This window comes from Cryptotermes secundus, unplaced genomic scaffold, assembly GCF_002891405.2.
Source record: "Cryptotermes secundus unplaced genomic scaffold, Csec_1.0 scaffold929, whole genome shotgun sequence".
Classification (NCBI taxonomy): domain Eukaryota; kingdom Metazoa; phylum Arthropoda; class Insecta; order Blattodea; family Kalotermitidae; genus Cryptotermes; species Cryptotermes secundus.
The window spans coordinates 800,160-815,595 of NW_019725015.1; the positions used below are offsets into that span (position 1 = coordinate 800,160).

Consider the following 15,436-nt stretch of genomic DNA (forward strand, 5'->3'; position numbering starts at 1 on the left):
TAGCCAAGGATCGTGCCCATTGAAGGGCTTTGATATTATCGGTGTTGAACCTTCGGGTTCTCGTGTAAAGTCAGGGAGTAGGTGGGAGGATAACGATAATGTTAAAATTGATTTTTTAGGGAAATAGGATTTGAAAGTTGGAAGTAATTCAGAGGCGTGCCCAGTGATGGCTGTTGAACCGTCATGTTTGCTACGAGAGATGTAGTTAAGGATGGATCGTAGGGGAATAGACGGTGAGGATGGTAGGTGCGTGGAACTGGCTCTGGATCGTTTCCAGTGGTATTATCGGTGTTGAACCGTCGGGTTCTGGTACCAGAGAGTTAATATCTGAACACCAAGAAAGATTTTCAGGATGTTCGGATTCTACTGGGGCACCGCTGGCTGTTTGTAGTATGAAACTGAGGGCCTTGTATAAGTTCAGAGGTACCAATGCTGGTGATGTTGCAGATAAGGTGAAGAAGAAATATGGATCCCTGGGGCACTCTGTGTTGGCGGTGCAGCTGGAGCGGGGCCGGCAGGGCCTGGGGCTGAGTCTCGCGGGGCACAAGGACCGCAGCCGCATGGCCGTGTTCGTGTGTGGCCTGAACCCCAACGGCGCGGCCTCTCGCTCGGGCGGCATCCAGGTCGGCGACGAGATCCTGGAGGTAACGAGCACCTTTCTTTGTTTCTCGCAGAATCCTTTTACTGCACTACCTTAGGTCCCTTTCTTTCTCTGCACAGTACCAATTAATGCAGATTACAAGCAGCATGCGGTGGCTTCTGCTAGAATATACACAGCTGTAATTCTGTCCCCTGTTTGAATGGGTTTGAAACGAGATTAACAGTTGGATTTGAGATTTTCATAGCAGTAACAATGGAGAATATGTCGTGTGGTATTTGAGGCCGTATAGTCTGGCAAAAGTTTACAGGCGTTTCGGGGAGAGCGTACTGCTCTCATCTCCAGAGTCGGAAAGCAAGCAAAGGAAGTAACCAGCGAGACACAGGCAAACAAGTAGAGCAGCAACCCAGAATATGGAGGCAGTATGTTGCTGTGTAACATCGTGAACTTATTCGGACTGCACGGCAATATATCCTAGACGGTTCGAGAGTAAGGGTGTCTGAGAACATTGCGCTGAGGAGAATATTCGGGTCTAAGAGGAAAGAAGTAAGAGGAGGCTGGAGAAAATGTCCCCGTAACTTGTATTCTTCACCACATGTTAATAGGCCAGGTGATGACATGGACCATGCATATAGTACGCATAGGACGGATGAAAAATTCTTACAGTTTCATTCGAAAACCTGACGGGTAAACACCACGTTGGAAGTCTAGGAGAAAACAATGAGATAATATTAAAATGGATGTGAAAGAAGGAGTGCGTGAGGTTGTGGGCTGGATGCGGTACTGAACGTTCGATTTGCAGGGGATGTCTGAAGTACGTCAGCAAGTATGAGCTGTCAGGGGCTAGTTACGGAGCGTTGTTTGTTCCTTAATTCCTGTTAATCTTAACTACTGTAACGCCTGTTGATAATCTGCTGCACAGACTTTCATATCATTAACTCCTCCTCCTTTCTTTCCCATCGCTACCCAGCCCTACATGCTGTCTGCCACTAATAACACGCACAAATGGTAATTTGTAAACCGTCTCCTTTATGTAGCATACTGCATTTCATATATCCACATCACAACATTACCAGTACTCTGAACAAACGTGATGAACACGAGCAGATCTGCTGCATAACTTATGTTCCTGCCGCATGTTAACACTCAACAGTACGTTGCTATGGTAGCCTGAAATTGCCTAATGACAGTGATAGATTACATACATATATAGCACTAGACAAGGGCCAGTTAAAATCAGAAATAAAGTTAAATTATTAATTCGGTAATAGTATTTATGGTTTTTGGTGTCTCTTCATCTGATGGAAAGCAAAGCAAATGGAAAAACTACAACTATCACTATCACTTTTCTGTTTCCGAAAGCAGAGGATTGCATTAAGTGGAGGAACTGTTTTGAAAGAGACTGTGGACCTGTCATCTGACAGATTACTGATGAATGAATGAATAGTATTTATAAGCCACGTGAATCCGGAGAAATTCGATTGTTTTTGGAAACAAGAGTGCTTACTTATTTGTGGCCTGTTGCGCAACTTCCATCCGTCAACGCTGAACAGTTGGTTGCTATGGTAACCCAGAATTGCCTAATTTCAGGGGCTTGACTCATTGTTACTGAACTTGTATTAACTTGTACACAGACACTCAGTAATAGTTTTATTGGAGCTTCAGGTGAAGCAGGGGTTACATTTGGTTGGTACTAAACAAAATCACGCACGCCAGTCAAGACGTGAAGCGAGCTGGTTAGATGTGTAACACCGTCCTAAAGAAGTGGGTGTTCTGCGGGAAATCTGTTGAACCTCGACATGAAGAAGGTTCAGGGAAATGAAAGGCAAGCATTTATATGTACAAGTGGAGTAGCTTACAGACATTTCTGTAATGTAATATGATGCACCTTCAGTCTGTATAGCGACGGGCTGGACGGTTGAGAACTCGAGATTTGATCCCCGGCAGGGACAAAGGAGTTATCTCTTTTTTCATACCTTACAGACTGGCTTTGGAACCCATTCCAGCCTCCCAGACAGTGGGTGTAGGGGGGCTGTTTCACCGGGAGTAAAGAGGGCGGGGCGTGAAGCTAACAGCTCACCTTCATCTGTGGTTGAGAAGCTGTACCTCTGCCACGTAATTAGTTAACACATTAGGCGTCATTGCATTTAATGTACACATTGGAAATGTTCCAAATGTTCGTTTAACCAGCGGTAAAGAGCAATAATGACGCGAGGATGATAGGCAGAAGGGTGCAAATGGCAGAAAATACGGATTTTAAGACGTTTTGCTGGATATACGTGTACAGCGCGCACTGACAAATGTACTCAGCTTCAGGGCCATGTTGTAGTTGAAGAGATGTATAAGTAGATACAGTGGGAGAACACAGGTGGCCAGAAGATAACTCACAAGGTGAAGAGTGCGGGATTATGGGGCCGGTACGGTCTATAAACTGCCAAATTCAGGAAGACAGAAAGTTTTCTACAACCCGATGAGCCAGGACCGGGACAGTGCGTCACGAGCGTTTCTTTCCACGAATCAGACCGTTTGATGCCGTGTAGCTTGAGCTACTGACAGCATCGTCGAACAAAGCGTATGTAAGTAAAGGAATGCATCAAAATAGGAAGAGTGGTTCTGGGGAGGAAACATTCGGAGCATTCTATGGTTGACATATCGAACGCGCAGCGGCGTGTTCCAACTGAGCCGTGTCGGCTTGAGACAAATCAGTCCACCTCGTGTATAAAAAGAAAGCGACCGGTGAAAGCAGACAGTCCAGCTGCGCTCTGATTAACAGCAGAAGCTCCTCTGCACTGTGCGCTTTATGTGCCGACTGTACCGGGTGCCTCAGAATTTTGTTTATGATGCAGCAAATAATCAGCCCTCCACACAAACGCAGCACAGTAGCCGGCAGATACGGCCACTACCAGAACAACTTCTGGGGCACGCGGTAACGTAGTTGATCGAGGCACTATGCTACAAGCCAGAAGGTCGCGGGTTCAAGTCCCGATGTCATTGGATATTTCAGTTGACCTAATCTTGACGCTGGTGTCGACTCAGCCTTTAACAGAAATGAGTACCAGGAATCTTCCTGGGGGTAAAGGGTGGCCGGTGCGTAAGGCTGACAACCTCACCGCCATCTGTGAGCCGATTATCTATGAAATATGGGAGCCTCAACGTTTCATAACCCCGTGGGCCTCCGCGACCTGTTACAAGGATAGCCTTATTCTTTTTACCCTTTGCTGTGGTTTATATGTAGTCTATCACAATTTGTGTATTTCTACAAGAATCTTCCTGTGATGGCGTGCGTATCTTGGCAGAAACATGTTGTCAATTGATAAAAAAGCATTTTGTATATGTGTGTGTGTGAAGGAAGCCCCTCCATTTTTATTTGCAACCAGGCGACCGTACTCATAGGCATTTGACGTTCCTAAAATAAGGCCACAAGTGAGTCCTTCCAGATAATTTACAGTTCGTCATAAATTATTTGATGGTATATAGTCGGGCTCTTGACAACCTCCAACAGAAGAAACTGACGTTTCGTAGGACGAGACGCCTCCTTCAGGGTTGGAAGAATGTTTTGCCGGCCGGAGAGTCATCATCATGGGATGTATGTCCTGTAAGGAGCAGTGGAGGCAGCTCACTCACCTGAAACATCGGTAACAAGCTACCGGACTGCACGGCGTGAGAACCTCAGTTCGCATGGCTGCTAACGGTACGACAGAGCCCATCCACTGAAGGAACAAGGGTGCGTCATGCCTTGTGCAGCCAACGGCTTGTGTAAATATGTTTGGATTTCCCACCGGCGTGTGAATACGGGAATGATTTGAAAATAGAACTCAGTAACTTCTTCATTATGCCGATCACGATGGCCGCGTGGTCTGAGGCATGAACTGTCTTTGTCCCCTCGAACACTGTGGTCGTGGGTTCGAATCACACTCGAGGCATGGATGTCTGTGTTTGTGTTGCCCTGTGTGTAAGTAGAGGCATTGCGACTGGCTGATCCCCCGTATAAAAAGTCCAACCGACAGTGTATATAGGTTTACGAAAAAATCGGTCAGGGCCCTACAAAGGGCTGTAGGGCCATTGATAATTATCAATTATCACTCATTATAATGAGTGACAGAACTTCGTAGTTATGACGTAATGGCGTGCATTTCTGAGTGGTGATAAAGCCACCAGTTTGTCACAGTAGATGGGAATATAGGAAGCGTATGTAAGGTGCGCGGAAGATGTCGGCAAGTGGCATAGCTCTTCGGACAACCAGGCCCGTATGTGACGTTACGCAAGGAATGCCCGCTGTGGTACAGAGGCCAGCCACGGGTCATGGGAAGAGACAGCTGCGTGTGGGCTCGCGGTTCACAGTTTGGGCTGGAATGAAGGTCTGCAAATTGTCGCCACTTGGCGGGTGTTGCGTGGGCGGGCTGCTGTCGTCCCACTACGTCACAAGCAGCAGGGATCACCCGCCTACATTAGCGACCAGGAGAGCTAGCTATCGTTACGGACGGACTCGACCGGAAACGGAATTTTCCGTGTCCACGTGTTCAACCTTATCGGTCGCTTCATATTTTGAAGCACAGGGGGAAACAGCATGAAAGGAACCATCGTACAGAAAATAAAATATTTCGATGGTTTGAATGTGTAGAAAGAATGGACGAAATCATAGCACAGAGTACCAGAGTAAGACAGTGGTACATTGAGACTAGGGTCGAAACAGAAGAACATGGGCGAAAGAGTGAGAATTGTTGTTATTTTTTTTTCCGTGGCGCTACAGCCCCAATTTGGGCCTAGGCCTACCTCCATGAAACTCTCCGTTTCACTTCGGTTTTTCTAGATCTTACACATGCGGTAGGACTCCTTGGGCGAGTGATCAGCTCGTCGCAAGGCCTCTTCTACCTGTAGACAAACACAGAAAAACGCACACAAACATCCATGCCCTGAGTGGGATTCGAACCCACGATCTCGGCTTCCGAGCGAGCGAAGACAGTGCATGCCTTAGACCGCTCGGCTACCGTGACCGGCGAGAATTGTTGTTATAGGTCACCTATACGGGAGGATGTGCCCTGTTCGGGAAGAGAGAATATTGAAGTACCCCTTGAAGTCTGAATGAAATTCATCCAAATATTTCGAATTTCCGTTCCATCCTCGCGTAAGACGTTGCATCTCCGGTACAAGCACCAACCGGTTAATGCTGCTGTTCATTGTGAGAACCTACGGAACACAGATGCACTCTGTGGGCAGCATGTACAGCTTTTAATGTTAATGCACCGGCCTTTAAACGGCTTATAGAAATGAAGTTTACCATGGATTCGTGGTGTGAATGAGTTCAGGAAATACGAATGTTACACAGGTCTGGGATTGCTGAGTGGGTATAGTAACTAGGCTACGGGCTGGACTGCTGAGGAATCAAGGTTTGATTCCCAGCATGGGCAAACGATTAATCTGTTCTCGACCGCGTCCAGACCGGCTATGAGGTCCATCTGGCCTCCTCTTTAATGGGTACTGGGGGCGAACTGGCCGGGGCGTGAAGCTGACCACTCACGTATTGAGCATACGTGCAGCTCTTCCTTCGCGTCTGTGGCATGGTGTTTAGTTAAGCACAGGGACATCTCTGTTTACTTATCACGTTTATATAATACAGTAGAACTTGGTTATAACGTCATCAAAGGGACCTAAAAATAGTGTCGTTATAAACGAGTGTCGTTGTAACCGAAATGGGCACTTCCACAGTAGCCTTATGTTAGTCACGTAAAAATCTACCAAAAACAGAGTTAAAATGTTGCATTTTTTTAGTGAAATACGTAGTTAAGTACAGACTAACGTAACATTAACGTGGAATTGCCCAAATGTGTAATATCAAAGACATATTACAGCGCTTTTCACTGACAATACACACCGCACTAATACTGTATATTAAAGGTAGGCCTACACTTTCTAAATTACGTTCAATGTCCATAATCAGAGATTCAGGAATGAAAATGACGTTACATACGAGCTTGATGCATTTGTGCATGTCGTACTAAGCAAGGTATAAAAACAGTTGCTTTATGAGGAATTAGTTCGTACCATTGAATATTTGACGCAATAGACAAGGTGTCGCAGAAACCGATGTTGCTATAACCAAGTTTTACTGTATTTGCAAAAAAGTCAGCGATTTCTCGGAAGTCACGAATTGACTAATGAGCGATGTTCAAGTTCCTGGTATTCCCCCCTCCCACCCCCGCTTCCGTACGACGCATTGCCTGCTCCAAGACAAGAAACAGACGTCAAGCGTAAACGAAGTGTAGATATTAAATGACACCTCGAGGTTATGTTCGCTCGTTCTTTTTGTTATATGACCTTGCCGCCGTCAAAATGGACTAACGAGCTGAGGTTGTGCGCATATTCAAAGTACTGGCCTTGTTTTTTATTTATTTGTTGTTATTGAGCTGGCCACCGCGAACGGAGTTTGCAGTGATTTTGTCGCGTCCACTTCTTGCAGTAAGGATTACTGTGTGTGTGTGTGTGTGTGTTTATGACCGGGGGCTAAGTTACAGTGCGGCACCCTCCCTCCCACAATATAGGTGCAACCACTACCCGCTACTTGCAGCGTTCTCACACGCATCTCAGAGATTGCGTACTACGTCTGCTATGGTAACAAGGGTACGGCGTCGTTTGTGACGCACACCGTTACGTTGTCATTAGGAAACAAAATTATATTTCCAACGTACTTGCGAATTCATGCTCCGGTGGGAAATGCAAACATACATACACCGAACTTCCCTTCCGTAGGGTTGGCTCCGTAATGTATGGCGTTCCACGGTCCCGAGAGCAGATGGACCTCAAGTAACGTGGAGCTGCGAACAGCGTATGCTTCGTCGAGGGCCGAGGGCCACATGGGCCAACTTTACACTCACTTTACATGTCTCGAGTATTCCTTGGTACGGGTTCCCTTCACGGCTTCATGATCGGAGCGCGCGGTAGCGTAGTTTATTGAGGCACTATGCTACAGGACGGAAGGGCGCGGGTTCGAATCCTGATGAGGTTGGATTTTTTTCAGTTTACCTAATCCTTCCAGCCGCACTATGGCCCTGGAGTCGACTCAGCCTCTAACAGAAATGAGTACCAGGAATCTTCCGGGGGGNNGGGGGGGGGGTAAAAGGGGCCGTCGCGTAAGGCTGACAACCTTACCGCCGTCTGTGAACCGATTCTCACACCCCTGTGGACCTCCACGGTCTGTTACAGGGATAGCTTTGCCACACCGTTACAGCAACTTTTACCTTTGCATGCTGTACTACTGCCAGTGTGCCGGCGCACTTAGAATTTCGTGTTATTGCATTGACCTGGGCCGATCAAGGAGGCCGCGCGGTCTTAAGCATGAAATGTCTTCACCTGCTCGAACGTTGGGATCGCGGGTTCGAATCCCACTCAAGGCATGGATGCTTGTCTGCCTTTATGCTGTGTTTGTGTTGGCCTGTGTAGGTAGCGTCCTTGCATCGGGCTGATCCCCCGTCCAAGGAGTTCTACCGATTGACTAAGATTAAGAAACTGAAGTGAAACGAAGAGTTGCACGGATGTCCTATGCTCAAAGTAGGAGTAACAGGAATAGATAGGTAGGTCGGTAGGTAGGTAGACATTGAACTGATTCTCTTCATCCTTCTGAGGCACCACCACCACAAAATTTAGCAACCAAAGAATTTGACCCGTTCAAATACTGCTTCCATATGGGGTGCAGTAGTACTCGGGAAGGAAAGGCATTCCCCATAACCACGTAGACCTGTGCTATATGTGCCATGCGTACACTTGGCACAGGCGAAACCCATTCATAAGAAACAAACGCATCCTCTCCTCAGAGAGGATGCTTCATAAGGACCTGTAACCGCAAGGATTCAGTTGCAAAAAAAAATCTCTGGTCGTGAACCTCAAGGGGCTTGGCGCCAAGACAAACTGATTGACGGTAAACCGCCAGTCGCAAAGTAACTCTGACTCTGCAGTTGTACCGGAAGTTAAGTTGTGCAGGTCTCTTGCTATAGTTAGACGCAGTGCTGTTTTGTACACCCCTCCCACGTAAATGCACGTCTGCTTGATGCGCGCTAAGTGGAGGAGAAGTGATAACGGGATCCCGTTAGCGAAACAGTGGCACGCTTCCAGGCCTTTCCTGTCGGCACAGAGCAGTTCACAGAGGCAGTCCTAACCATATGTACTAGCTGCTTTAAAATTATAAACTCTCCCGTATGCCCACACGTTAACGTGATTCTCGGAATAAATAAGTATTCTTCCCGTAAAGAACATCCACAAGTTTGTCTATATAACGAAGACGCTTTTTTGTGTGCTCCATTGAGGCCTATTTTGATATTAATGTGATCACACCGCCGTAACTCAGTGAAGACCCGCGTAACTTTTTGAAAAGTCACCGAGTTTCCACTGTAAACACCAACCGGTTAATGCTGTTTAGGAAAATAAACTCCGTTTATTTTGAGAATCATACGAAACAGTGTAATGTGGGCCAACATGCTAAAGCGGATGGTATGTATACGGCTGTGCGTTAAATGGTTAAGCGATGGAGGGACAGAGTAAAACCAGGCTAGCCAAGTTTCCTAACAGAGGGCAGCAGAAGCGGAGATGGCACCCTAATCGATCGGGCATCGCGGGCGGGAGGAAAGCGAGACTAAAGAACTCAGGCCAGCTCGAGTTCTGTCGTGGTTTTTCTCGCTGCGTCCTGCCAAGTACCGAAACCGCATTTTAACGGATTCATCATTGTTGACCCCACGCCGTATTGTTTTAGGCTCCATGGAGTGGAGTTCGTCTTTGCAAGTTGTTGGTTGGACACTTGATGAAAGAATTCCCCGCCCTTTACGAAATGCGATGGTTCATTACCGTGTTCACTAGTCCCTGTCCTGAGCCAGACGAATCCAGCCAGTATCCTTACACCCTGTCTCTTTGAGACCATCTTAATGCAAGGTGGTAAGGTTTTCGCTGTACCTAATTGAACACCACCCCATGAAGACGTATGAGGGAGTGGAGGTATAGCTCTACACATTCTTGCCCTCTGCAGAAGATGGAAGTGAGTGGACGGTGATGTTCACGCCCCGGCTGCTTAACCCCGGGGGAAGAGCTCCCGGTACCCATTGGATAAGGCACTGGATGAACACCGGAGCCGGTGTGGACGCCGTGAAGAAGAAAGGTGTCTCTTGCCATTGCCGAGAATCGAAACTTGAACCATCGGTCGTTCAGCCCATAACGTCGCCAGTATGCGGACCGAGTTATCCTGCTGTTTCTGCACTTACATAGCCCAACCATCCAATTCGTTTCATTGTTTAGGCAGCATGTGTCTGCTGGAGTGGGCCTCGCGTTCTCCCTTCTCTGCCTTTTGTGATATCATGTATTTGTATTTATTTGTAGTTTAACTACGCTGTAATTAGCTCATAATTTGCCGCGCTGAATGATACGGTGATTAGTAAATAATGAGTCGGGTATGACACTGAGGACTGGTGTCGTGGCCTAATTTAAGGTACTATCCCAACAGTTGCCTGGAGTGGCTGAGTAAAACTGCGAATGCTTGTCAGGATCGTCGGTAGCCTAGTCGAGATTCAAACCGGACACTTCTGTGTTACAGGTCAGAAATGCCCCCACTTGAGATAAACAAAGGCTGTTTATTGTGAGAATCATGCGATAGCATAAATACAGGTACACTGCGCGCATAATGAAGAGTTTTTTTCTTCTTCTTTGTAAATTAAAGCAGATGTTGCTTTATAGTAACATATCAGTTTCGCATCACAGCAGTCATCTGCTCTACTTGTCTCTCACAACCTGTCTCCTTGGACGGAGGCCAAGTTGCCAAGTGACCCATTATTGTATGTATAATTAATGTCGGCTTCCTGAGTAGTGGCAATTTTCCAGTTGCTTTCAAAATCGTTAAGGCGTGACGAGATTGCAAATTACAGAACTATTGTGGTCTACTGTACTTTGGATTTATTAGCTGCGTTTCGATAAGTTCCAGTTATCTCCGCTATGCGGCGCTGTAGTTCATCTAGATGATCCAGATGACCATTTCCTTCAACAACACAGAGTAATGGGCTTTAAAGAAATAAATAGGAACATGTTAGTGGCGCCAACGCACGAGGTTATGTTTACAGAACTCTCAGACACAGGAGATGTGCTGGGTGAAGTAGTGATGACGGTAGATGGTCATAAAATTTCCGGTTACGGAACCCGAAGCACCGTCATCCGGTAAAATGACAGGTACTGCATGACCGGGATTTGATTTCTAGCAACAAGTCCTCACTTTTTGCATTTCCTGGGGACTCTGGGGGACTGCTCGGAGCGCGAAGCTACCACTAACCTCCGTTTAATACCGAGGCCAAGAACGTTTGCAGCTGTTATTTCCACTTCGCTTGCATGCCCCGTGGCCGCGGTGGGACACACCCACCCTTAGAAATGATGGAGAGTAGTTATTTAGTTAAGATTACAGTGTTCTGGGATGTGACGCCTTGTAGCCTGGTAGATATGTATCAACATTTCAGAGGAACCCTCTGCCTCCTTCAGTGTAATCATAGTAATTTGTCTGAAACTTTGGTACCTAAACTGGTGTCCTAAGTTCAATTTGCATTTGGGGTATGTGTGTTTGTCCCAAGTTTTCTGTGCAGGTGCAGCCTTGGGAGCACCTCACCACCCACCCAAGGAGGCCTACATCTGCCATAATAAAGTTTTTAAAGTAGATGTTGCTTACTGAAGGGCCTCACCCTGAAGATATACAGCTTCATGTCATAGCCACTTATATCTGGGTAAACCCCCCTCTGAAGTTTGCATGCCATATAGCCTCCCATCTAAAGGAATGTAATGGTGATATATGATGGTCTTCTCCCATGGCATATCTCCCTCCCTGGGGACTAGCTGTTTGGTGCTAGGGTAACCAATGGTGTCACTGTTGCAGGTAAACGGTGTGGTACTACAGGGACGGTGCCACCTCAATGCTTCGGCCATCATCAAGGGATTGCCAGGGCCTATGTTCAAAGTGATTGTCTTAAGGTAAGCTCCACTCAGCTACAGACAAGACAGACAAGTCATTTGCACCACAATGCTCATGTTCCGACTGTCCTATGCTGTGTTACTTAACACATGAAACCTTTATGATAAATTCCATAAAAACGTCAAAATTTTGACCCAAAGTGACACATGCCTGTATTGAGGTCTTGTGGGGGGGATGACTGGTGCTCAAGTCTTACTGTTTTATCTACTGCAGCTCAATCTGGCATAAATAACCCCTCAAAAAATCTTGTAGCTAGTGAAATCTATCGCTACAAGCATTCCTATGAACAGAATGACTATACAGCTGGAGGAAAGCATAGCATCTTCAGGAAGGAATTGATCCATGGGACTTCTCCCTGTGGCCCCAGTATAGCTGTAATGAGAACTTTAGGACGTGAGAATGAAGTAACATCAGGCTGGAGATAATTTCGTGACAAGAAAGAGAAGAAAGAAAGATCAAAGCAACGAAGTTACTAGAACGTTGGTAATGGTATACTATACTGGCCAGTATCACATCCCAGAAAATAGTAATATGGCAGAGTCATTGCTGCGAGAACCTTGGGCCTTTTCAGTGTTCAAATTACACTTTGAGCTGAAATTAGTAGTGGTGATTAGGTTTGTTAGACCCTTAAAATAATACGTGAACTGATCATGACCTGCAAACATTAAAGTCACATATAGAAGTGTGTGTTTGGACCTGACTCATACTTTTAAAGGCATCAGTTTGTGTACAAGAGACTGCTTTTGTCGCATGATGGAGGAAGGTTCACAGATTCAACATTCCGTTCCTACTCCCTAAAACTTCTCGAGACTACGTGAGAGAATTCTTTCCTGTATAGTGCAAAGAAAGGTTTCATGATCGAAGAAAAACATTTGTATCAGTGTGTTATAAAATAAGAGGTTGCTGCTAATTTTATTCAAAACAACAGCCATGCCTTGAAGCAAGCATTTGACTAAAGACTCCTTGCCACCTTCTTCACTCTTTTGTCTTCTTGGCATACTCTTCAATTCAGGAAATTATGTTCCTCCGAAACGTCCGTTGACTTACACTGGATTACACAACTTTATATGATCACTACTGTGAGAATCTGAAATCCAGCGAATACTTGAGTGCTTCCCCTAAGTCATGTCCTATTCTATATTTGCTGTTGGGTGGGTCGTGTAGCATGCTTGGAAGAGATTAAAGTGCATACTAAACCTGAAGGGAAGAGACCAATTGGAATACATGGGAAAATGTGGGGGATAATACTAAAGTGAATCTAGAGAAATTTGGAAAAGGAGCATTTGTCTGGCTGAAGATACAAACAAGTTGTGGACTTCTGTGAACACCTTAATAAATCTTCCGGTATTTTATTATTTCTGACAAGCTTGGCGACTATTAGCTTCTCAAGAAGAACTGTGTTACATGGAGTTAGCTCCTTTGTTTGTTTGTTGGTTGGTTGGTTTATTACTTAACTAGCTAGCTAGTTAGTGCAGATTCCCTCGGATGAAAGGTCAGACTTGGTGTGCTTGAGGCTATGCACAGTAGCGGTGGCAGCGTCACAATATCCGACGCCGCTCTAATGACGTCCGCTGCAAGGTAGCGCAGGAAATTTGCTGTTAATTGGGCTCTGATTGCAGTGTCACAGAAAGTTAGTACAAGGTCACGTGATCTGGAGCGTTGGTTTGTAGAGGAGGACAGAGGAAGCGGAGGAAGCAGCGACCGACATGTTGTTATGGCGACCACAAGAGTCGCACGGTTCTAGTTCGAGGGAAAGCTGGAATCTCGGGTTCGGATACCGACGGACCAACGTTTGCGTGCATTTTTGTCTCGTATCAGCTTCACCGTATGAGTGAAAGAAAGAAAGAGAGAGAGAGTGACCGAAAACAGAAACTGGAGAACCGATGAGCGGGTTTTCATGAAACTTTGTACTGGGGTTGATATACACGAAAACGTAGTGCAGTCGGTATATCGACTGGCTACGGGCTGGACAGCCAAGGAGTCGGAGTTCGAGTCCTGGTAGGGGCAAGATTTTTCTCCTCTCCGCGTCTTTCAGACCGGCTCTGGGGCCCACGCAGCCTCCTATTCAGTGGGTACTGGTTTTTTTCCTCCATCTCGTGCCGAAATTATGAATGCTTGGAGCTATACGTCCTCATGGCGCGGTACTTAATTAAGCATTGGCACTTCACTTTTTTATTCCATCTGTACTATGTATGATGAAGTAAGAATCGATGGAGTTCCACGTTAGCAGTAAGCACTGAAAGCGCCCGTCCTTCCGGCCGGATATTTTCAACGCAAACTCTACTGGAACAATTGAAGTGCTTATTAATTATGACTATTATGAATGTATATTCCCGCTGTCCATTTTTCTGTTGTGTGTCGCCATGGCGCTGCGTGGTGGTCGCTGTGTGAACTGAACGGTTGCCTAGCAACAGCAGTAGACACATGTATTGCTTTTGCCCTTCAGCAGTTTCTGGTCATCTGGCAAAAGAACTAATATCAGAGAAAAACGGAAGGAGAAACTGCGAACACTGTCATAAATTTCCATCTCGCGACCGCACCCCAACACCGCCACCACGGTGTTCGGTGGTCTCACACCATTCATTCCGCGGCTTCCGGGGAGTGGCCCAATGTTCCCTGGCGCTGGAACGGAAACTGCCAATAATTAACAAAATGAGTGACTTTTTTCCCCATTTCACCAAGTTCGCTCAGCCCTGTAGGGCAACCCTCATCAGACGCCCCCACTACTCCCACATGGCCGAGGAGGCGGTGACTAACAACCGGACATGGACGCATAGCGCATCAGTTCCGGCCTGTCCGCTCACTTTTGCTTAATTAACTCGAAAAGTGGAAGATACAAAGGAAAGGTCCACTACACACAGAACGTATGTATGCTGGACATGCGAACAGAAATCTATGTAGCAGTACACCATGAAGACGTATCGGGGAGTGGATGTATAGATCCACGTATTTTGGAGAGGAGTAATCAGCTTCACGACCCGACTGCTTTACGCTTGAGGAAAATTCCCCCGGTATCCATTGGACAGGAGGCTGGGTGAGCCCCAGAGTCTGTCTGTCTGGTGTAGAGGGCGGGTGATGCAAGTAGTAAAGTTGTTTGTTGTCATAGGGGAGCCTACATGGAAAGACGGGGGTTATGGAGCATCTTAAGACAGCATTACAATGCAGACCTGTGTGTGTGTGTGTGGGGGGGGGTGTTCGGTTTCTTCAAAGAAGATTGGCTGGATCAGCAGTGAACTGTAAACAGGCGCTGGCGCCCTAAACCTTCACAGTGTGGAGAACAGATATAGGTCCCTAAACCGTGCAATTATTGGTAATTAACTGCCGCATCTGTCTACAACGAGTGGAGGACCACCGACTACGTAAGCAAGCTTGACGATAACCACGGGAAAAGGAAGACTTGTAAGGCCCATGAAGAGTTGAGATTTAGGAGCCGCAACGGACCAGCAGGATTCAAACCGAATGTTTGATGTCGATGTTGTTAAATGTTCGACAGACCCACTCTCATATAGCCTGAAGATGGAGTCAGATTGTGCCTCCGAATCATTGGTGCCTATCTTCAGAACTGCACGGCGTCGTATCCCAGTTCGCAATTTACACGAGGCAACATTTGTAGACCCCCCATTTATTATTATTATTATTGTTGTTGCTGTTGTTGTTTTGTTGTTCGTGGTTCCTGAATGCCCCGTCACAGACGAAAAATTTGAGGGCAGCTAGGTGTCACGAGTTGCTCCTGAAATCATTCCGCTAATGAGTTAAGTAATCTGTCACATATTTCCCAGCCATGACGCGTTGCTGTCTCGAATAACGACCGAGTTACCCTCGCGATGCTGCAACTTCTTCGGCTCTTCTGAATG

At 46.5% G+C, this 15,436-nt stretch overlaps 1 protein-coding gene across 12 annotated transcripts in view; it reads left to right on the top strand.

The window, feature by feature from the left end:
• Positions 1 to 15,436, top strand: part of LOC111863250 (multiple PDZ domain protein) — a 150,410-nt gene that overhangs the window by 105,955 nt on the left and 29,019 nt on the right. For all 12 annotated transcript variants that reach the window (XR_002842565.2, XM_023849394.2, XM_023849391.2 and 9 more), the window contains 2 exons: positions 448 to 644; positions 11,487 to 11,581. Coding sequence is in view for 11 of the 12 variants with exons in the window: in XM_023849394.2 (XP_023705162.1) it covers positions 448 to 644; positions 11,487 to 11,581 (292 nt within the window). In the remaining variant the exon portion in view is untranslated. The remainder of the gene's footprint in view (positions 1 to 447; positions 645 to 11,486; positions 11,582 to 15,436) is intronic.